Genomic DNA, 23,745 nt, shown 5'->3' with positions numbered 1-23,745 from the left:
TCCCTTAGTAAGACAATTGTCTTTCAATCACAACATCACATCACAGAATTAAAATTTTTCTTTTTTAAGATTTTGTCTGTCTCTTGGAGAGGTGGTAATTTAGACAATGGGTTGTTATTTTTGAACTCAGCACTCAGATATCTAATGGTTTAAATAGTGACAGATTATAATGGGGTTTTTTTGTTTACGAGTTATCACAGTATGTTCTTTGGCATGCTGCCATTCATCATAGAGTACTTGTTATGTTTTGAAATGCAGATATATTTAGTTCATTATTTTTGTACCTAGAATACTGATGTCTCCTCATGTTACAACATTTGCATTTCACTCCTTGTTTGTTTATATGAATAATACATTCAGGATTTTGGGAGTCGTCTAGATGCATGATAATCTTTAGATCCATACATGTATAAATGTTCATTGTATTATAAAACAGCATTGTGTCTACATAAGGTTGTCATATATTGTCTTTTTTCCATGAAGTATATAAACTATAAATTTAGCTTTGCTTTCTTTGCAGCCATCAATAATCAATTGGCATGTTGAAGTAAGGCTGTTGACCATTTATACAGGTAGCAGTTCTTTATTACCTCAGCAGACATTTAATCATATATATGCATGTTTCTTCCTGGAGCTCTATCCTTTTTTAAAAATGTGTTGATACTTTTTTTTTTTTTTTTTGCATTCTTAGAGCTTTACAGTATGCTTGTAGTTTGCATTTCAAATGACTAGCAGGTTTTGTCACTAACATGGCAATGTGGCCACCGAATGTGATTTTTAACTTGTTTAGTTTAGATATAAAAATATGTTCACGTTCATGTGGTCTCATTTTCAATACAGGAAGCTCATTTTGTTTGCCATAGATAAGAGAAGTTTCTCCTTCCTTCTTCTGGTAAGTTTTTTTTTATTATTATTATTCACTGCATAGTGGTGCCAATTTATTTTAAGACCTTGTCTTGCAATATCAATTTGATAATTTAAGTGCCTTCCATGCGCTAGTGATGAGACTATATCCTGTCGGCTATCGTTGTATAGCCGACATATTGTTTTGGATATCAGCATTTCTGCACGAGTTGAATGCCCATGTTTGTGTTTGTTAGAATTGTATGGGGTTGTTACTAGGTCTTAGGACCTGTAATTATAGTGCTGGAATATTGTCACAAAAGTTTCCTGTCCCTGTACACGCAACTATGATTGCATTTTTATTAGCACATGAGCCACGTGTTTAGGGGCCACGCATTAGGGACCATTTTACAAAGGCGCGTGCAGCATGCGCTAAAACGAGACTATTGCCAGGCTAGCGCGCTCCCAGACAGTAATTTAAGATTTGGCAAGCGCCCATACCGCTGGGACAAATTATTTTTTTAAATTTCCTACTGCGTGTGGCATTCCAGCATTAATTGGCAGTTGGTGCGCACTGACCAGTCAGTTTTTCTTCCTTTTTTTAAAGTAATTATGTATTTTAATTGAAAAGTTTGTTAAATAGGTTGACGTTTAATATTGCTCAAGAGGCAGTTTCTGTTATTTTGATATATATGGATATTAGTGCATAGGGGGAAGGTGTCTGCTGAGACTTTTTATAGAGCCTTAATAGATTTTCTCAATTTGTTGTATAGAAGATCTACATTACTTGTATTGTGATCCATAAAAGGACCTGATAATGTAAGATTAATACTATTATCATTTTTATTATTGTTACGATTATCTTTACTTTTACATTTTCACTGTTCCTTGCAATTTTAGGGCACTGTTTACTAAGCAGAGTTATAGGCGCATTAACATTTTTAACAAGCTTTAACCATGTACGTGCCTACAATATCCCTATAGGTGCCTATATGGGTAGCGCGTACGGTAAGTGTAGGTGTGCTAAAAACACTAACACACTTTAGTAAACAGGGCCCTTATTGTTGTGACATTTCATGTTTTATAGTATCTTCATTTCATGGTATTGAGTGAAGACCCTTATGAGAAGGGATATTAAACGGCGATTTTATCTGGTATTTATGTTTGTATGCATGATGCATGCCTTATGCTTTTAACGTTTTAATGTTTGTTTTTTTTTATGTGTTCTAACCTTTATGTATTACTCTATATTTTTTATGTAGATAGATCCCTGACGCAGGCATTCGACAAAACAAAGGCCGTGTCAGGTCACTGAATAAAATTGCTTCCGCTGAATTTCGACTCTGCCTTGTGGGTCCATCTGCGGGCACTTTACACTTCTACTATTTCACAGTCTATTGTGTTGTTGCTTCCCTCTGATCTGCCTGTATACAGTAAACACAGACCAGTGGTCTATACTGCATTATTTGCCACATTAGAGGCTAACATGATTCAACCTCTGCCTTAGCTGTAAGATGCAGTCCTCACCCTACCAAACCCCCTAAAAGGATTTTGGCAATTAGCACACATTTAAAGCTGTGTTGCACACCTAACACAGCTTAGTTCACAGGCACCTTAGACAGCACAGTCCTTATTTGTAAGCCACCACCACAGGCGGCCTGATAACGATTAGTGTAGTCTGAGCCATTATCCTGTCAGAATGTAGGGGAGCTGGTTTCATAATCTACTATAATTTAATTAAAAGTTTATTGGACCTGCAGAAGCAACATTTATTTTGGAAAGTCCTAGAGAACACCCAAACTTTTATTACAGCAGAATGTCAACAACTGACTAGACAACTGGCTGCATTTAGAAATTATCCTAATACAGAGGTTATGGGCAGAAACTGGCTTGTGATCTAAATACTCAATAACATGTGGCCACAACAAATAGTAGCGCTGCTGTTGCTGGATCTGTGCCAGTATAATATGAAGACACATGTGCCTTTATGAAAGAGGCCAAAACAGATGCCCACTTTGCCTGCAAAACCTAGAGGGCAATTTTATAACAGGGCACCTACGTGTCCACCATTTTCATAATCTGTACAGAGTGATGATGCGCTCAGATCTGTTTCATTGTCCTGGAAAAGATAGCATGTATGGGACTGACCACTATGCCTTTAGCCTTACTGAGTTGCAAAATTTATTTCTGCCCTCTCCAAACCACATGGAGCAAGTCTAGTCATCTATGGAATAAATTAAAAGGCGTGCAGTACCACAGGTTGATACAAAATGGTTATTTAAGCCTTCAAATGGTACTAGGACTAGGTGATACTCCATTAAACCTTTAGGAAGCAGATTTACAACAAATTGGACAAAGTATTTTTTTTTTTTTTTAACTAAACCAAGAATCAAGCTGTGAAAGCTTATTCTACAGGATATAGGGTTAGGACATATTCCTGGAGGAAAAGCCAACAAACAGCCAGGTAAATTTGGAAAAACTACTGCTTACCCCAGGGAATAAGCAGCAAAAAAAATGCAACTACTCTTTGGGATCTGCCAGGTACCTCCTACAGATCAAGAATGCTCTTAGACCTTTACAAGGGATAATAGGCATCCAGATGAGGGTCAGAGCAATCAGGAGGATATTTATTTACAAATGTGTATTCTGCCTATCCTAAGCAAACTTACCCTTGGGAGATTGGTACTGAACAAGGGTGGGCAACCAGGGTCCTTGAGGGCCACAACCCAGTCGGATTTTCAAGACTTCCACAATGACTGTATATGAGATCTATTTGCGTACAATTGAAGCAGCACATGCAAATCAATCTTGTGCAAATAAAACCCAACTTGGCTGTGGTCCTTGAAGACAGTAGTTGCCCACCCTGATATTGACAATTTTGATTTAGCTCACACCTTTCCAACAGTACATAAAAGCAAATTATATTCAGGTACGGTATTACCCTGAAAGGCTACCAATCTAAAGGCTCTATTTACTAAGCTGCATTAATTGGTTAACGAGTATTAATGCGAGTTAAGCAAAGTTAGCAAATAGGCTTGCGTTATATAATGTGTATTAAATGGCATTAACATGAACAAACCAGTTAACATAAGTTAGTAAACAGAGCTCTAAGTCTGTACATGAGCCAATGGAGAGTTATAGTATTGTTATGTGTTATAATATTATTACACAGATATAAAACTGAGACATAAATAAACAGAATGACTAATCAGAGTGTTTCTGTTGGAACTGTTTGGGCTGAATCCAGCGTTGTTCAACTGTACTTAAGTAAAATTAAAAATAAATGTATATTTTAATACTTAAGTAAAAGTACAGTAAAGAACACATTAAAAAAAGTATTTAAGTGAAAGTAAAAATGTTATTGCCTGAGTAAAAAGTAAAAGTACAGTGGCAGGTGTCCCTAAGAACACTACCTCACTGAAGGTGCAGGATAGCCACCTTGGCGCTGAGGATGCAGTTTAGCTGCCTGAAAGCAGGTGGTGCTACACTGACAAAGCAGGTCCTGATTCAGAAAGGCAGGGCTCAGATAGAAGGAAGGTTAAATGCCCTGAGAAAGTAGAGAAACTGTGGGGCAAGAGGTCTCCAGGCGAGAGATCCTGAGTTCAGAGATCTTCTGGAGGGCGGCTCCAAGTGAAGGAATTCTCCCTAAGTGTTGGCTGGACTGCAGTACCAGTGGGGGAGTCCCAGGGAAGACTGCAAAGGTAAAGGAATGCCTTCATTTTCCATTACTGTTATTGGGATTGCTGACCTGGATTGGAAAGAGTCGGTGTTAGGGGAACAGAATGTATTATTTTATTTTCTACCAATAAAGTTTCCTTTGATTTTGCACTGCAAACTGCCTGCGTCTGTGAAATCCTGTAGCCAACTGCCAGTCACACTCACATACTTAGCAACTACAATGAGTGTAGCAACTGTTAACATTTTTATCCCGACTTTATTGCTCTACAATTCTAACCACTTTGCTTTAAGTAAAAATAATTATGAAAATGACTGTCACTCATGCAAGTATGCTTATAAGTCATTATTAATCCATCACAGTTGAAAAGATATTCAGCAACTGCACGGTCAGGAAGAGGAGTGTTCAGTCTGATAAAAAGATCCTTCAAATCAGGCCAAGCTGCAATATTGTCTTCTGACAGGATCTGAGGATATTGATCTAGAGAAAATCTCTCTGAAACACTTGACTTCATAGAGCAAAGAATACTTTATCATCATTTGTATTAGAAGTAGTGCTGTCTAATTCATCACTTGCATCTTCATCTTTGTTATCATGGTCATGTTATCAACAGAGAAGGCTTTCTCAAAGTTGGAATCACTGTCTGTGGTTGTTCTAACAACTTTTCATCTGATGGCAAACTCTATTTGAATATCTTCAAGAATGTCAAATGTGTAGGAACCCTTCAGTCTTAAGGTCAGACAAGGAGACTTCCTCTCTAAACACTACTACTACTACTTATCATTTCTATAGCGCTACTAGACATACGCAGTGCTGAACACTTGAACATGAAGAGACAGTCCCTGCTCGACAGAGCTTACAATCTAATTAGGACAGACAAACAGGACAAACAAGAGATAAGGGAATATTAAAGTGAGGATGATAAAATAAGGGTTCTGAACAAGTGAATAAGGGTTAGGAGTTAAAAGCAGCATCAAAAAGGTGGGCTTTTAGCTTAGATTTGAAGATGGCCAGAAATGGAGCTCGACATACTGGCTCAGGAAGTCTATTCCAGGCATATGGTGCAGCAAGATAAAAGGAACGGAGTCTGGAGTTAATGGTGGAGGAGAAGGGTGCAGATAAGAGAATTTTACCCAGTGAACGGAGTTCCCAGGGAGGAATGTAGAGAGAGATAAGAGTGGAGAGGTACTGAGGAGCTGCAGAGTGAATGCACTTATAGGTCAATAAGAGGAGTTTGAACTGTATGCGGAAACGGATAGAAAGCCAGTGAAGTAACTTGAGGAGAGGGCTAATATGAGCATAACGACACTGGCGGAATATTAGTCGTGCAACAGAATTTTGAACAGATTGAGGAGGAGAGAGATGGCTAAGTGGGAGGTCTGTGTGAAGAAAGTTGCAATAGTCTAAGCGAGAGAGGATAAGAGTGTGGATGAGGGTTCTGCTAGTGTGCTCAGAAAGGAAAGGGTGAATTTTGGTGATATCAGAGAGAAAGAAACGACAGGTTTTAGCAGTCTGCTGAATATGTGCAGAGAAGGAGAGGGAGGAGTCGAAGATGACCCCTAGGTTACGAGCTGATGAGACAGGAAGGATGAGAGAGTTATCCACAGAAATAGAGAATGGGGGAGGAGGAGAGGTTGGTTTAGGGGGAAAGGTAAGAAGCTCAGTCTTGGTCATGTTTAGTTTCAGATGGCGCTAAGACATCCAGGCAGCAATGTCAGACAGGCAGGCAGATACTTTGGCCTGGATTTCGGCTGAGATTTCTGGTGTGGAGAGGTAGATCTGGGAGTCATGAGCGTAAAGATGAAACTGAAAACCATGGGATGAGATCAGAGTACCAAGGGAAGAAGTATAGATGGAGAAGAGAAGAGGTCCCAGGACAGATCCCTGAGGTACACCAACTGACAGTGGGATAGAGGTAGAGGAGGATCCACTAGAGTATACACTAAAGGTATGCTGGGAGAGATAAGAAGAAAACCAGGAAAGAACAGAGCCCTGAAATCCAAGTGAGGACAGCGTATCAAGGAGTAGGCTGTGATCAACAGTGTCAAAAGCAGAAGATAGATTGAGAAGGATGAGGATAGAATAGAGACTTTTGGATCTGGCCAGGAACAGATCATTGGAGACTTTCGCAAGCGCTGTTTCAGTTGAATGAAGGGGGCGAAAGCCAGACTGAAGTGGATCAAGAATAGCTTGAGATGAAAGAAAGTCAAGGCAACGACGGTGAACAGCACGTTCAAGTATCTTGGATAGGAAAGGGAGGGGGGATGGAGTGATAGTTGGAAGGACAGGTAGGGCCCAATGAAGGTTTTTTTAAGGAGTGGTGTGACTATGGCATACATCAGGAACAGTCACAGTGGACAGTGAAAGATTGAGGATATGACAGATAAAAGGGATGACAGAATCCAAAAGAGAGAGATTTGCACACAATATAGACAATGCATGTATATCCCTCATGTATATTCATTGTGGATATCCTACATTGGCTAGAAGGTTCACTTAAGACCAGGCTGAGAATTCCTGAGCTCCAACATGTCATGGAGTTCTTCTATGCATGCTGTTAATCTCTACCTGATAAATCAAATAGATAGGACAAAAGAGTTTGATGTGCGGAGACCTTAAAACATGCCTCAAATTATTCTCAGCATCATACACACCTCACATATCTTTAACTACTTTGCAAAACATATCATTTTGATAATATAGATCTTCAGATATAACAACACAGGTACTGCAGAATCAACTTATCAAGTGTGAATCGTCAATGATCCAAAATAATGTTTCAAGATTTTTTTGTTTTAACAACATTGCAGGAAAAACAAAGCTACTTAGCTTCAAATTTCAAAAACAGTCAGAACCTCTGCCGACATGGCCAGGTTTTGTTTTTCTTTTTCAGGAAAAGGGTTCAATTCAGTTCTTCTCACTCCATACTACGTAAATATATAAGTATTGCCACATTGGGACAGACCAAAGGCCCATCAAGCCCAGTATCCCGTTTCCAACAGTGGCCAATCCAGGTCACAAATACCTGGCAAGATCCCAGAAAAGCTCAATACATTTTATGATGCTTATCCCAGAAATAAGCAGTGGATTTTCCCAAGTCAATTTAATAATGGTCTATGGACTTTTCCTTTATTTTTTTCCTGCAATGTTATTTAAACAAAAATTTCTTGAAAATTTATTTTGGATCAATGACAATTCACACTCTGCTGCTTAAGATAAATTGATTCTACAGTACCTGTGTTGTTATATCTGAAGATCCATATTATTAAAATGATATGTTTTGCAAAGTAGTTAAAGGCATGTGAGGTGTGTGTGATGCTGGGAATAATTTTGGGCATGTTAACCTCTAACCAGCATCTCAGTCACCAGTTCAGTCCATCTCAAGAATGTACAATAAATGGGTACCATATTCTCCAAAGCGAAGCGATTCCCACTGCTGCCATTCAACTAGACTGCTGACTGCCCGAACACCCGCATAAATGAGGAGCATCCCCAAGGTAGCATCCAGCAAGAAATTTATAAGGTACCTGGAAAAAAAAGAAAATCATATGTTGCAATTAAGAAAGAAAGATTAAAAAAAAGATGAAGCAGCTCTTGCTAAGTTAACCCTACTTTATTAACATCTACATTTAAAACACGTCAGTAGATATGTCAATATTATCAAAGCAGCGCCAACAATTACTTCAATTTTTCCTAATTGTTAAAAAAAAAAAAAAAGAAAGAAACCTGCCAACTGCATTCTCTGTTATCCTCTGGTCAGATCTGGTTCTTCATGCTGTAATTATCTCAAGACCAGATTACTGCAATGCTATTTGTTTACCTCTCAAAGCTTTAAAAGAAATTAAAATTAATTCATAATAGAGCCACGCCAGGATCTTATGGGTTTTAAGATTTAAGGACATGTTTCCTCACACTGAAGAATATACATCGACTCTCACAAGATTTGCTGGCTAAGTTTAAGATCCTGATGATTATTAAAGCCAGGTATGAGTCGAGGCCAATTTACCTTGCTGATTGGTTATTTTTATATATTCTGTGCTCCCAACAGCTGCTTGGGATCATCATAAAACAATTTTTTGCATGTTCTCACTGAGACTGAGGCCTGTTTGCAAAGGACTAGAGAATGGTCCTTTTCAGCGGTGACATCTGGACTGTGGAAAAGCTTCCACTGAAAGGTCTGGTTCTAGAAGGGCTGAATCCACTTTATGAAAGATATAAGGACATGGCTATTTAAGCAGGATTTTTTATGGACCCTTTTTCTTAGCATCACTGTCCCAAGTTTTAATATGTCTTGATTTATTTATTTTGTGTGCTTATCCAGATGATTAAATATGATACTGCTATTTTTCTGGTAATTATTTAAGTTGCCATATAACCAGATGGAACATTTTGCACATGAATTGAAAGTTTCGCAGTTTTATTCAAAATTTTATATACTACTTGTGAGAAATCTCTCAAAGTGGTTTACAATCACCAAATCAAAAACAAAACATTAAAAAAAAAAAAAAAGAACTACAATGAATAACAGGTTAGAAAATGAGACAGAAAGCAACACACTATGGAAATTAAGAACAAAAATAAAACAAATACCAAAGATGATTAATAATAAAGACAAAATTACCAGTATACTTCAGCAACACTGCATCATCAAAAAGAATCAAGATGTGCCAGGAAAAAAACCCTCTACCTCCAAAAAAAACACATCTACATATCATTCAAGAGTGATTAAACGTTTGACTTTGCATAGGGTGTTCTACGTCAGAACTGGGACACCCAGGTCAGCACATTAGAAAATAATACAGGGCTGAATATCGGTGCCTAACTGGATAAATTGCACAATATAGACAGCTATGACAACATTCAGCAGAGATAACTGGTTATCTGTCACTGAATATCAGCGGTTAGGAGCCAATACACTAGTTAAATAGCTTTGAATATTTCTTTGGGGGTGGGGCAGTGCCTTTGGTAAAATATGCATGAGGATGCCAGGAAATGCAGGTGAAATTGCTTGCACATCCAGTGGAAGTAGCCAATTCAGAAAGAAATATGCTGGGGAAAAAACCCCGATTAGTATCACACAAGGATTTACACATGTAACTGCTAGCAAATATATGTGCAAATGCCAATACTGCAACATGCATGCACGCTTGCCACCACTTACATGTGTTACGTGCCAGATTCCACACACCTGTATGTACAAGAGGAGCCAAGAGAAATGACTTAAAAAAAATTGTACCAGTTTTACACATTTGCTCCCTTAGTCACTGTTGGAGACCCCAGTCCAAATAAGCATGTAGCTGACCCACGTGCTTTGAAGTAGGAGTAAAATGTCAACAGAGACATTTTTGAAAATATACATGGATACGTGTCTGGTTTGTTTTTTTTTTGGACACCCCAAAACATGCCTAGAACATGCACCATTCAAATATATGCATCCCATAGCTTCTACATGTATAAAAATGAACACTTAAAATTTAGCGCATATATCTGGAAATGCTACCATTTACACATGTAAAACGAACTGTGATATGTTACAATATGTGAGATTGTATCACTTGTATGTAATGTTTTATCACTTGTATGTAATTTAATGTGTCTATTGTATGTAAATTGCCATGAGCTAGTGTGAGTGCAGTGATCTCCAAACTATTTGGAAAGGGGGCTATCATCAACATGGGCACTATTAAAGAATGTTATTTAATCAAATGTCCCATTTTGTGTAATGAGACCTAATTACTAATAATTGGGGTTAACAGTAAAAACAACACATCTTAATAGTGGAGGAGTGGCCTAGTGGTTAGGGTGGTGGACTTTGGTCCTAGGGAACTGAGGAACTGAGTTCGATTCCCGGCACAGGCAGCTCCTTGTGACTCTGGGCAAGTCACTTAACCTTCCATTGCCCCATGTAAGCCGCATTGAGCCTGCCATGAGTGGGAAAGCGCGGGGTACAAATGTAACAAAAAATAAAAATAAAAAACTTCCCCCCTTAAATAATTAAGTAGCACTAAGGAAATATGTGCTATACCTTATAAAAAAAAAGGGTTAAATTGCTCTCTGTTGTGCCAATAGTTTAACATTTATCATAACAAACATGAATGTGAACTTTTAAATAAATGGTAATTCCTAAGAAAGTGGTTTTAGCCTACCTGCCACCAGGTGTCACTGCAGTCTTAGAAATGAGAAAGGTTGCGCTTGACTGGAAGTCACAAGCTCTGGATATTATGCATAACCTCATATGATACAGAAAGTAATCTAATGCCTTCAAACTAAATTAAATTGGATTTTGAAAAGTTTGACAATGTTGTTTTAATCCATCCTTCACCATATGTTGTAAAGGAAAGAATCCTATGCAGTTACACAGCATTGTCCTACTTTCTATTTACAAATACGGTTTTAAAAGACATTCTACCTTTGCCAGTAGATGATTTTATAGGTATGAATTTGAGAAATAAAGTTGAAACTAAAAATTATTAATTATGAGGAGGTGAAAATAAAACAATAAAACGACAAATCAATTGCAGAACCAAGGAAGTTTAGATACACAATCAACCAGCATCTGTGGTTCACACTGAGTATTAAAGTTTCTCTGGTTCTGAAATTGGCTTGTCTTCATCGTTTTATTTTGCCTCACTGTTTTAGCTAGGTGCTCTTCAAGTGGGGACTATATCCTTCTCTATTATACCACTGAGGAAGTGAAAATGAAATAATGTATTGTAGAACAAAACTGTTGCCCCCCTCCCGCCATCCTAAAAACTCACAATGGTGACTTCCGATTACTTTTAACAATGTGGTTCCTTTTTATAGGCCATTCAATACCCCTGAACCCCCAAATAACAACCTCAATAACTATTAGTGTAAGCCAAAATATCACAACACGAATGTAAATTCTCATAAATAATAATTAAAGAACAAACTGACTAACGTTTATATACAAAGAGGCCAAACACTTAGCCTTGCCAGGCAAATCTGGGTACATGACTGGGAGAGTAACTGCATTACCAGGGAAATGAATCAACTGGGCCAGAAGTCACAGTGTGGCAGAACTCGGGAGTCCGAAGGCTTTTCTTGACACACTGTCTTCCCTGCGCTGAAAAGTTTTGGCACTTGATGTTTTGATTAGGACAATTTTATTTTAATTCATCATTGGAATCAACTTTAAATTAAATCTATTATTGCTAGTGCTGGGGGTTCCATGACCAGGATTATTCAAATTACTGACCCAATGCAGAGATCAGAAACGGAAGGGCAGAAGACAAACAGGACAATATATATAGAAAGCTGGCTCTCAGTAGCATGTCTTGTGTGAAAAGTTCCAAACTAGTGTGCCACAGAGGAACTCCTCATCTACCACAGACTTTTTGCCCTGGAAGTTATAGCCACTACTGATAAAGTCTTCAGCCATGGCCTCCCACCAGCAGGGGGTCAAATGTGCAACACATCTCATCTGCTGATGCTGCCTCCTCCTCCCCCTCTGAAGCTTTCTTTGAAAGGCAAGATGCTGGCCCCTCCCCCTCCTGGGGCCATGGTCTGGCATCTCCCTCCTTTCCCTGAGTTTACCTTTTTTCCCCCCATTTTCTAAAAGCCGGTGGCAGCAGCGATTCCCATATGCTGCCCTGCCGCTGGCACCAGCCTCTTCTTTACTGCGGCCCGCCTCCGAGCAAACAGAAAGTTACATCAAAGAGGCTGGTGTCAGCGTATGGGAATTGCTGCTGCTGCCGCCTTTTGAAAAATGAGAAAAGAAGGTACTCAGAGAAGGAGGTGGAGGAAGGAAGGGGGAGATGCCGCACCAGGAAGAGTGTCACCTGAGGTTCCTGCCTCATGTAGTCTAATGGTAGAGCCACCACTGCCACTAGGTCTCAAATTCATGGGAGATCCCACAGTTAAAAACATCAGAAAGAAGCCAATAGGGAATGTGGCAGCAGCTAAGAAGTAATGCTTACCCAGTTTCTTTTGGCTGCTGGGGATGATTTGTAGAGGGAAGTTAGTAATACCAGAGGAGATATGAAAGAAGGGAAGAGATGACAGCAAATGTAACAGGTGGGAAGAAAGGGAAAGTGGTAAAGCTGAGGGATGGGGGTAGAGGGAAGGGAAGGGAAAGTGATGGCATGCCATCACTAAGTGAACTACATGCTGGGTGTGCCATAGAGAATGCTTGGGAATGGAAGCCACTGTATTAGGCTATCAAAACTGCTCTAGTGGAACACATTAGTGTCTGCAGCTACTCCAGCATACCACCACTGTGCATAAACCTTAGGCTATACGGAGCAAGAAAATAAAGCACAGCTTCCCAAACTGTATCTGCGGTTGCGAACTGGGGAGGTCCTCCATTGAGATGTCACCATCCCATGCCTCTGGGGATCTCGTGCTTCCTTTGGCAATGATAATGGGGTCATGACCCAGAATGTTTGCTAAGCGCTGAAATAAAGTGCTACAGTAAGACTTTTGACATCATCCATAAAACACACCCCTCCTCCCATCCTCTCTTTGGAAAAGAAAAGAGAAACAGGAAGCACATTCAGCACTATTAACTGAAGCCATTACCTGCCCATCGCTCCCTAGGCCCCAAACTAATTGGCCTATTGTGCTGTAGGTTTGACTACCACAATCGCATTGACAGATGCCCGTCTAGAAATATATTCTAAATTTGTTTCTAAAAATCTAACAGTGTTTGATTTTTCAATTTAGACCCAAAGGAAAGGACAGATATCACTCAGGTTAGAGGCATCCAAAAAATGTGGATTACCAGTTTGTTTTGAAGGTACCTACTACAGAGGACATAGGATGTATGAATAGATGATAGCACAGCACTAACTAACTCAAGGGTCCTTCTACTATACTGCGTTAAAACGCTAATGTGCGCCCAACGCAACAAAAAAATAGAGTACTGCAGGATGCACTCATGTGCAGTGGCGTACCAAGGGGGGGGCGGTGGGGGCGGTCTGCCCCGGGTGCACGCCGCTGGGGGGGGGTGCCGCGCGCCTGTCAGCTCTTCGTTTTCATGCTCCCTTTGCCCCGGAACAGGTTACTTCCTGTTCCGGGGCAGAGGGAGCATGAAAACGAAGAGCCGGCAGGCGCGCGGCACCCCCCCCCCCCAGCAGCATGCACCCGGGGGGGGGGGGGGGGTTCTTTCGCCGGGGAGGGGGGGCGTCACGCTGTTCCGGGGGGGCGCTGCAACCGGGGGGGCAGGGCACATCAGCGATCCGCCCCGGGTGTCAGCCCCCCTAAGAACGCCACTGCTCAGGTGTCCTGTGGTAACTAATAAACCTTGCAAACTAACAGCGCGCTAAATCATTTTTCTAATTTTTGGAGGGAGTGTGTCATGGGAGGACAGTGGGCATTCCTGCACTAATAGATTAGTGTATCTGTGTTATCACACACTAACTAATTAGCGCACAGATACCACGTGAGGCCTTACCAGCTACAAAATAGGTTACAGCCGCACTAAAAATGGTCTAAGCATATGGGAAAGACCTGCATAAGGGCTTTTTAAAGCCACTTTTTACCACTTCTTAGTAAAAGGACCCCTTCATCAACGTTTCTTTAGACTGGCTGCTGAGCAGAACACAAATAAATGCCTGAAAGCAAAAAAGTGTCCCATGTGCAATTTTTGTGTGAAATGAAATAGATATATTTCAGTACATTGCTGTAATATCTTCCTGGAAAACCAAACTGTTTTGTTTTGACTACGTTACTGTTCAAAAATTAAAATTTAATATATTATTGATTTATAATAAGCACATTAAAATCTCTCATTATCTCTGTTTTACATCAAGTGCACATACACTTTTGCTTTCAAGTGATGAAATGATCAACCTCCAGCATGGAAGCATACTGCTTTGACTCTCATACTGAAACTGAAAAACTCAGTAGTACAAGCCAGTTAAAGAGAATCAGCAGATGTTCTTAGAAAGAGCAAGTTTTTGTGTTACTTTTATGACTGTTTGCTTGCGATCCGCTTATTTATAGGCGGAGTATAAACGGAAAAATAAATAAATCGGGATATCGACAAGTAAATATAGATATGGGAGTTATCAGCATATGCAAACCACCATTTGTGCCAACATTAAACAAAGGTTATAGGTATCATCCTTCCACCCTAGCAATGTTCACCTTCCCAATCACTATACCCCACCTGAGGGGGAATGTGGTACTTACAGTGAGCAAGGGTCGTCTCCTGTAAGGCCTGATAAATAGACATTAGCAAAGTGAATGAACAACATCCCTATGGCTTGTTTGGAAGTATCTAAAAACCTGTGGAAAAGAAAACATAGAAACCATTAAGAGGTTTGATATCAGCTGTATCTTATTGAAAGGAGAGCTAGAGTGAAATTGTCAAATCTAGAACAGTGTACGGGAAATTTCTGTGAAGGATGCAGGAGCCTGAATCTTCGTTCAGTGGACAGATTTCAAGTCTCCGTTACACTGCCATCATAAGGTACCTACCATAGAGGATACAGGATGCATGAACAGGTGATAGCATAGAACTACCTACCATTGTCATACATACTTCTTTATCAGTGGTCAAAATGCATTCACTCCACACTCACTGATACTTGTGTTCATATTAGGAGACTAACGGAACATGCTTCCTATTATTCAAGATTAACTGTAAGTCATTTGATTAACTGTAGTCAATTCCAGACCTAAGTCTGACCCAGGGGCGTAGCCACATACCTAATTTTGGGTAGGCTTAAGCCCCAAGTGGGTGGGCACGGGAACCCCACCCAACATCTCTCCAATGCTCCCCATGTGACCCGGCATCTCTAACTTCACTGTTTGCGCCAGCCTAAGCATTTGCTCTGATGCAACTTCATGGTCCCACGAACAGGCAGTTGCGTTAGAAGAAAGGCTCAGGGTCTCCGATACGAGTCATTGTCAGTCCAGCACTGAAGGATTTTAAAAAATACCGGGGGGGGGGGGGGGGGGGAGTAAACTTAAGAGATGCCAGATAGCTGGGAGTCTTCAGCTGACAATCTTGGGCAGCCCCACTAGTCACAAAACAGTTGTGCCACTGCTTGGTGAGCCTGAACTCAAAGTGGTTAGGCCTCTGCTCACTGGTCTGACCACAGATGAACTAAATTTTATAGCATGGCGTCTATGTGAAAAGTCTCAAATGATGCTTATTTTATAAAGGCCACGGATACCTGGGCAACTTTGTACAAAAAACCAGGCTCATTCAATAAATACCCTTGCATGGATCTCTACCTGCTCCAAATTAGGTATACATGTAGATATGACTGGGTGCAAGATGGTAGCTATCAATCGGAAATATATAAAATAATAAATAAACTTGGAAACATGCAATGTAATCTTGAATTTTATAAAATATGCAACTGCACCCCTGCTCCACCCAAAACACAACACTCAGGAATGCGTACATGCAGCCCACATGACATTTTGTCACCACATATAATTCTTGGGTTGTTGCAGTTTTATAAGAGATTTGAGTGTAAAACCGGCTTTACATTCAGAAGATGCTTCATAAGATTAAGTACATAAGTAATTCCATACTGGGAAAAGATCAAAGGCCCATCAAGCCCAGCATCCTGTCCCCGACAGCAGCCAATCCAGGTCAAGGGCACCTGGCAGTTTCCCAAACGTACAAACATTCTATACATGTTATTCCCGAAATTGTGGATTTTTCCCAAGTCCATTTAGTAGCGATCTATGGACTTGTCCTTTAGGAAACCGTCCAAACCCTTTTTAAAAACTCTGCCAAACTAACTGCCTTCACCACGTTCTCTGGCAACGAATTCCAGAATTTAATTACGCGCTGGGTGAAGAAAAATGTTCTCCTATTTGTTTTAAATGTACTACACTGTAGTTTCATCGCATGCCCCCTAGTCCTACTATTTTTGGAACGCATGAACAGACGCTTCACATCCACCTGTTCCACTCCACTCATTATTTTATATACTTCTATCATGTCTCCCCTCAGCCGTCTTTTCTCCAAGCTGAAAAGCCCTAGCCTCCTTAGTCTTTCTTCTTAGGGAAGTCGTCCCATCCCCGCTATCATTTTCGTTGCCCAAACTATCCCATATTTAATCCTGAAGTATTTCCACAATGAGAAAAGAACAAGGCACAGAGCCAGACTCATCCAGAAATTAATACTAGAGGTGTGCAGGCAGCTAAGTTTTATTTCTTTTGGGTGGGGGAGGTGATCCTTTGAAAATATTTTGGCTGTTTTTGCCAGTTTCACTGGAAGCTATTTACACTTCAGAGAACTAAAAAATGACAGCAAGTCTGGTCTCCATCTCTCTGTCAATTAAACTACTGGCCCCTCAAACTTTATTCCAAGCATAGGGTGAGGCGAGGCAGAAAGGGCAGAGCCTGGAGTTGGCAGTGGTGGAGAAGGGTACTGAGAGGAGGAATTTGTCCTGTGAGCGGAGGTTACGGGTAGGAGCTTAAGGGGAGATGAGGGTAGAGAGGTAATGGGGGGCTACAGATTGAGTGCATTTTTAGGTTAGTAGGAGAAGCTTGAACTGTATGCGGTACCTGATCTGAAGCCAGTGAAGTGACTTGAGGAGAGGGGTGATATGTGCATATCGGTCTAGGTGGAAGATAAGATGGGCAGCAGAGTTCTGAACGGATTGAAGGGGGGATAGATGGTTAACAGGTAGGCCGGTGAGGAGTAGGTTGCAGTAGTCAAGGTGAGAGGTGATGAGAGAGTGGATGAGAGTTCGGGTGGTGCGCTCGGAGAGGAAGGGGCGAATTTTGCTGATGTTATAGAGAAAGAAGCGACAGGTTTTGGCTATCTGCTGGATATGGGCAGAGAAGGAGAGGGAGGAGTCGAAGATGACTCCGAGGTTGCGGGCAGATGAGACGGGGAGGATGAGGGTGTTGTCGACTGAAATAGAGAGTGGAGGGAGAAAAGTGGGTTTAGGTGGAAAGACAATAAGCTCGGTTTTGGCCATGTTCGGTTTCAGGTGGCGGATGGACATCCAGGCGGCGATGTCAGATAAGCAGGCCAATACTTTGGCCTGGGTTTCCGCAGTGATGTCTGGTGTGGAGAGATAAAGCTGGGTGTCGTCGGCATAAAGATGATATTGGAAACCATGAGATGAGATCAGCGAGCCCAGGGAAGAGGTGTAGATTGAAAAAAGAAGGGGTCCAAGGACAGATCCCTGAGGAACTCCAACAGAGAGCGGGATGGGGGTGGAGGAAGATCCATGAGAATGTACTCTGAAAGTACGGTGGGAGAGATAAGAGGAGAACCAGGAGAGGACATAGCCCTGGAACCCAAATGAGGATAGTGTAGCAAGAAGTAAATTATGATTGACAGTGTCAAAAGCGGCGGATAGGTCGAGGAGGTTGAGGATGGAGTAGTGACCTTTGGATTTGGCAAGGAACAGGTCATTACAGAGTGCCGTTTCTGTCGAGTGTAGAGGGCGAAAACCGGATTGAAGTGGATCAAGGATGGCATGAGAGGAGAGAAAATCAAGGCAGCGGCTGTGAACGGCGCGTTCAAGTATCTTGGAGAGGAAGGGTAGGAGGGAGATGGGGCGGTAGTTGGAAGGACAGGTAGGGTCTAGTGCTGGTTTTTTGAGAAGTGGTGTGACTACGGCATGCTTGAAGGAGTCAGGGACAGTTGCAGTGGAGAGAGAGAGGTTGAGGATATGACAGATGGGGGGGGGGGGTGACAGTAGGAGAGATGGTGTTTAGTAAGTTGGTGGGGATGGGGTCAGAGGAACAGGTGGTGCATTTCGAGGAGGAAAGAAGGTGGGCGGTTTCCTCCTCGGTGATATCAGGAAAAGAGGAGAAGGAGGCCTGGGTTGGTTGGTTGAGGGAGTGGGTTAACGGGTGATGAGGAAGAGGTGGCTTGGTAGTGAATTTGAGGTTGATCTTCTGTACCTTGTCGCAGAAGTAGTCAGCCAGTGATTGAGGAGAGAATGAGGGGGGGGGGGGGGTGGGAGCGGAGGACACTTTGAGGAGGGAGTTAAGGGTGGCAAAGAGACGACAAGGGTTGGAGCTGAGAGAATTAGTCAATTGGGTGTAGTAGTCCTGTTTGGCAAGGAATAGGGAGGACTGGAAGGAGGATAATATGAATTTGTAATGAATGAAGTTGGTATGGGTGCGAGATTTCCTCCAGAGGCGTTCAGCAGATTGGGCGCAGGAGCGAAGGTATCGGATGCAAGGGGTCAGCAAGGGCTGTGGATTAGTACGCCTTGTGGGACGGGAGATGGATGGTGCAAGGGTGTCCAGGGCAGAGGAGAGAGTGGCATTGTAAGCAGAGGCAGCCTTGTCGAAAGACTTGGATGATATGATGGAAGGGAGGAGATTAGAGATACTAGAGGCCTTAGTCTTATCCAAGTAAAAAGTCAAAGCTCACGAGCAGCCCACGGCATGGACTGCATTCTCACTGAGATGGGCATGAGGTTTGGGACAGAATGTTGACAGGACGTATAACTGATTAAGATGGAAGTCCATTAGCACTCTAGGAAGGATTTTAGGCTGCATATGAAGAACTACCCTGTTGTGATGAAATTTCTTCTAAGGCGGATCCCGCCACTAGAGCTGAAGCAACTACCACAAAAAAAGGGACCTTCCTTGTAAGGTACTCCAGATGACATGAATTTAGGAATTCAAAAGGTGCTTGTCAGCTGTGTGAGAACAATGCGGAGGTCCCACGACACAGTTGAAGGTATGAAAGGGGGCTTTTTCAACAGGAAACGTTGCACGAGGAGAAGGCTGTACAGACATGGACCTACCCCCAAGACAGTGATAAGCGCTGCTAGTCCTAAGGTGAACTCTTACAGAGTTGGTCTTCAAACCACATTTCCAGAGAGTTGCTAGAGGTATTCAAGCAGTCTTTGTGCAGGGAAATTAGGAGGGCCTTTCCTCCACACTAGACAGCAAACCTCCTCTGTTTGAAAATATAACAGAGGAGGTGAAATGCTTTATGGAAGCCAGCAAGACCTTGGAGACACCCTCAAGCAGCTGCAAGGAGGCAAAGTGTATTCTCCCACCATCCAGGCCGTAAGGGCCAGGGAGTAGAATGTAGAACAGACCCTCTCGTTCCGAGAGATGAGGTTGGAAAACAGTCCAATCTCCACAGCACTTCAAAGGAAAACTTCAGAAGTAAAGGGCACTAGATCTGTCTCAGCTAGCACACAGCGATGAGAATCATGGTTCCCAAGCATTGCCCAAGATTGAACAAGGTCTTCCCAATGAGAGGGATCGGATAAAATGTATACAGAAGTCTCACTCCCTAATTCAGGAGAAAGGCAGCCCACCAGCCTGGAGAAAAACTGAGGTACTTTGTTGGTGAGGTTAGTGGCCAAAATGTTTCATCAAGAAAAAGTCCTGCTCTCAGAGGAGTTGACAGGCAACACCCACCTTGAGAGTCCACTCGTAGGGTTGTATCACCCTACTTAGTTTGTTTGTCAGGCTGTTGTACTTCTTCCCTGCCAGGTATGCATCTCGGAGCATCATCTCATGGCCGGTGACCCTGGTCCACATTCTGACTGCTTCCTGACACAAGGTGTTTTTTCCTGCCTGTCCACATGGTGCATGGCTGCCTGATTGTCTGTTACAGTAAGCATAATTTGGTTGGACAGCTGATCTCTAAAAACTAAAAACACAGCATTTCAAATCGCCCTGAGTTCCAAGAGGTTGAATTGGTACTCTGTCTCTCGGGCAGATCAAGTCCCATGGGTGTGAAGTCTGTCTACATGGGCTCCCCAGGCCCGAGTGGATGCATTTGTGGAAATTTGGAATGGTAATCCTAGGATCAAAGTGGTCTGGAATGTGTATTAGACTAACAACATACAGCTCTGGGGAGATAGATGATATCTGCTAGGTTCTCCTCAACTTGCAATGACTGAAAGCTAGGGTCCATTGGCGCCTCTGAAGAGTAGGCACATAACAAGTACTGTGGAGGCCTTGTAGCATAGCAACTTCAACATCTGCCAAGCTGCAACCTGACAGCTGCTGCAGACTTAAGTGGCAATGACAATGTGGGCATTCATCCTAGCTCGAGGCAGGAAGGCCTGAGCTTGCACCATGTCCAGAAGGGCTGCAATGCACAGGTGGGGCTCAGAGTAGTTGATAAGAAACTGCAGGAGTTCCAGCACTCAAATATTTCTGTGCAGGGAGCTGAACACCTTCCTCGATGTGTTCTTGAATCACCACTCACCCAGGTAGGGCAACATATAGACTCCAAGTCTGCAGAACAATGTCTCAACTACTGCTAGACACTTTGTGAACATCCTGGGAGCCGGTGCAAGGCTAAACGGCCAAACACAGTACTGGTAATGACTTTGTCCCACCCGGCATCTGAGATACTTCCTGTAGCTCGGAAGAACCTAGAGTGCAGATCAACATTATTGTCATCAAGTACAAGTGCTACCTCAAAACTCTGTGGCCCACTGGCGAGGTTTCTTTTTGAATGATATCCCAGAGCTTTACCATCAAATGTCAGTTTTAAAGCAAAACGAAGGCTACCAGGATGACCTAACCAAAAATGTAACACTTCTCCCATACCATCATGCGAAAATATGCCAAATGCAACATCTAGTTACAAATTGGTGTCCGTTTAACATGCAGAAAAAAAAGCTTTTATAAAATAATGTTACTACCTATATGTATAATGAGTATACACACAGAAAATATGGGCCTTCTTATGTGATCTGTACGTAAGCATTCCTGGGACATAATTTGGGCAGAATGGAGATAAGAGTTGCAATGTAAGATATATTTTATAAAATATGTTGTAACCCACCTTGGATAAAGGCAGGCTATAAATTAATAAAGCACATGTAGATACACACACAAAGTAGATGCATATATTTGCACTACCTTTGGAGAAGGTGTAAATTTAATGCATTTGAACATGTAAGGTATTGGAGCTGGATCTGGGAGCCTGTTCTACGCTGAAAAATTATGCCTTGCCTGATCATTTTATTTCCTTTAATAGCAACAGATTATGTTTGTCTACCAGCAGGTGCAGATAGAGGATAAGAGCTAAACTCTGCTATATAGAGGACAGGCATTGCCTCAGCCAGCCAAGCAGCAAGAGAAACCCAGAACAATCAACTGATCCTTCTCCATAACAAGCTCGAAAATAATCATAAACCCAAAATCTAAACACGAAGAAACAATCTAAACAGAGAAAATATGACAGCATGGGAAAACCGAACTCATCTGTTTGCTGTTAAAAGAAAGAAAATTATTAGCCAAGATATAACCTTTCCTTCCATTATATTCAGCAACAGATGAGTCCCTAAAGCAGTCCTCAAGGGTGAAAGACAGAAACCATGGCCAAAAAGACCAATGCCTTGAAGGAAGCATTCAACTGGCCAACAGATTTCTTTGAGAGAAAAGACGGACAATTCCGCCCAAGACGTGTAGACTGCCTGCATGATGAGCGCCTGCAGAGAAATCCCAAAAGAACATGAGCAGAAGAAATGGTTTCCTTAAGCCAACGCACAATAGTGGCCATAAAAGTCACCACACCCCTGTTCAAGCCTGAGAACTGCACAGAAAGATGATCGGGCCAGCAAAACTCACTGGTGACCTCTAAATATCAGAGAACATGGCATACATCTTGATCAAGGAGAGATGGAAGTCCTTATCATAGTCCCCATGATGAAAAGCAGGCAGGAAAACCAGTTGGTTCAAATGAAAGGGGACACCACCTTGGGCAGCAAGGACAGAACCATCCTGATGGACAGCCTCTGTAAAATGGAGAAAGGGATCCCTACAAGAGAAGGCTTGCAACTCCAATATCTTCTTGGCTGAAGAGATTGTGACCAAAAAGAAAGACTTAGAGGTCTTTAATTCTCACCTTCTGAAGTGGCTCAAAAAGGGCCTATTGCAGGCTCTCAAAACCAAGTTAAGACTCCAGTCTTGGTAAGGAGAGCACAGTGGAGGGTTTGAGGTGGACTATCTCCTTCAGGAAATGAACGATGTCTGGGTAAGCCACCAAGGAGGAATGAAGAAGGTGCCCTCTGAAGCAAACCAATGCCACCAACACCTGCACCCAAGGTGTTATATGGAAGATCCTTCTTAAACCTTCCTGAAGGAATGCTAAAATCTTTCTTTATTTGGTACACAGATAATAGGAAGTGCCTGTAGTGATGTAACCAGTTTTTATTTGAAACTTGACTGTTCTGGGTTCCGACTGGCCTGGAGTTTTGAAAATTACCCATCAGATGCTGACTGTTGCTTCAGTCCTAGCCAGGAAGGGAGACAGATCTCTTTGCTGAGGCTCTGTGAACATGTCCTGACCTTCCCAGGTACTGTTTATACAGTATACAGATGTTTAGTTAGTGTTATAATTGATCCGTATTTCAGTTACATGTTATTTTATGCTAATTGTACATTTTTTTTGTGCATTGCTCCAGTGTAAGAATAAACACATTTCTTTGTTCGTTCTGCCTATCTGGTCTGATAAAGAATCCTGGTGGTTTGTGTGTTGGGTCTGTGAGTGTTTTTTCTGGGAACTGTGGAACCACTGGTAACCTTAGAAATCACTGGGGTTAATTTGAGAGCAGGAGACTCACCCAGAGGTGGTTGTGACCCAGTTGGTGGGAGGAAAGTGCTAGTGTAGAGCACAAGTGGCAGGTGCAGGCTGACCTGAGCTGTGCTGGGGATAGACCCTCTAAGTGGCCACAGGGTAACCCTAGGCAGGTGACTGGGCGTTTCATGACAACTTTCCCTTGCAGGGTATCAAAGCAGACCCCTAAGTATGCCAGACACTGGGAAGGAACCAGATGACTCTTGGGTAGGCTGATGACCCAACCCAATTTCTGGAGGGCAGCAATTACCTGGGTCATCGCCAAAATACTCTCCTGGGAGGAGGAGGAGGCACTGATCAACCAGTCATCCCAGTATGGGTGAACCCTGATGATTTTGTGCTGAAGGAAAACCACTACCACCACCATGACCCTTGAAGAAGGTTCTGGGGGCACTGGAAAGCCCAAAGTGGAGGAGTGGCCTAGTGGTTAGGGTGGTGGACTTTGGTCCTGGGGAACTGAGGAACTGAATTCGATTCCCGGCCCAGGCAAGTCACTTAACCCTCCACTGCCTGCCGCATTGAGCCTGCCATGAGTGGGAAAAAGTGCGGGGTACAAATAAAAAAAAAAAAAAAGAGCATCACCTGGAACTGAAAATGGCACGCTAGCACTGATGTGTAGCCAAATGGGGATTCAGGGAAGTGAGAAACTCACTGGGACATACTGCTGCTATGAAAGAGTGCAGGGCCTCCATACAAAAGTGCTTCACTC

At 42.2% G+C, this 23,745-nt stretch overlaps 1 protein-coding gene and 1 long non-coding RNA gene across 3 annotated transcripts in view; one reads left to right on the top strand and one right to left on the bottom strand.

The window, feature by feature from the left end:
* Window positions 1-23,745, bottom strand: part of LOC115472925 (store-operated calcium entry regulator STIMATE-like) — a 123,966-nt gene that overhangs the window by 43,333 nt on the left and 56,888 nt on the right. The window contains exons 3-4 of one of the 2 annotated variants that reach the window (XM_030207452.1): window positions 14,675-14,770; window positions 7,925-8,046 (exon numbers count right to left, since the gene is read on the bottom strand). In XM_030207452.1, coding sequence (XP_030063312.1) covers window positions 7,925-8,046; window positions 14,675-14,770 — 218 coding nt within the window. The remainder of the gene's footprint in view (window positions 1-7,924; window positions 8,047-14,674; window positions 14,771-23,745) is intronic. The other variant, XM_030207453.1, reaches the window with a different exon arrangement.
* LOC115472931 lies at window positions 268-22,949 on the top strand. The gene is made up of 3 exons (XR_003942579.1): window positions 268-280; window positions 19,544-19,548; window positions 22,870-22,949. It is a non-coding gene; the product is annotated as an uncharacterized LOC115472931 (long non-coding RNA).

The sequence above is a fragment of the Microcaecilia unicolor genome, chromosome 6 (assembly GCF_901765095.1).
Source record: "Microcaecilia unicolor chromosome 6, aMicUni1.1, whole genome shotgun sequence".
Lineage (NCBI taxonomy): Eukaryota > Metazoa > Chordata > Amphibia > Gymnophiona > Siphonopidae > Microcaecilia > Microcaecilia unicolor.
This window is presented reverse-complemented; position numbering and strand designations above follow the sequence as displayed.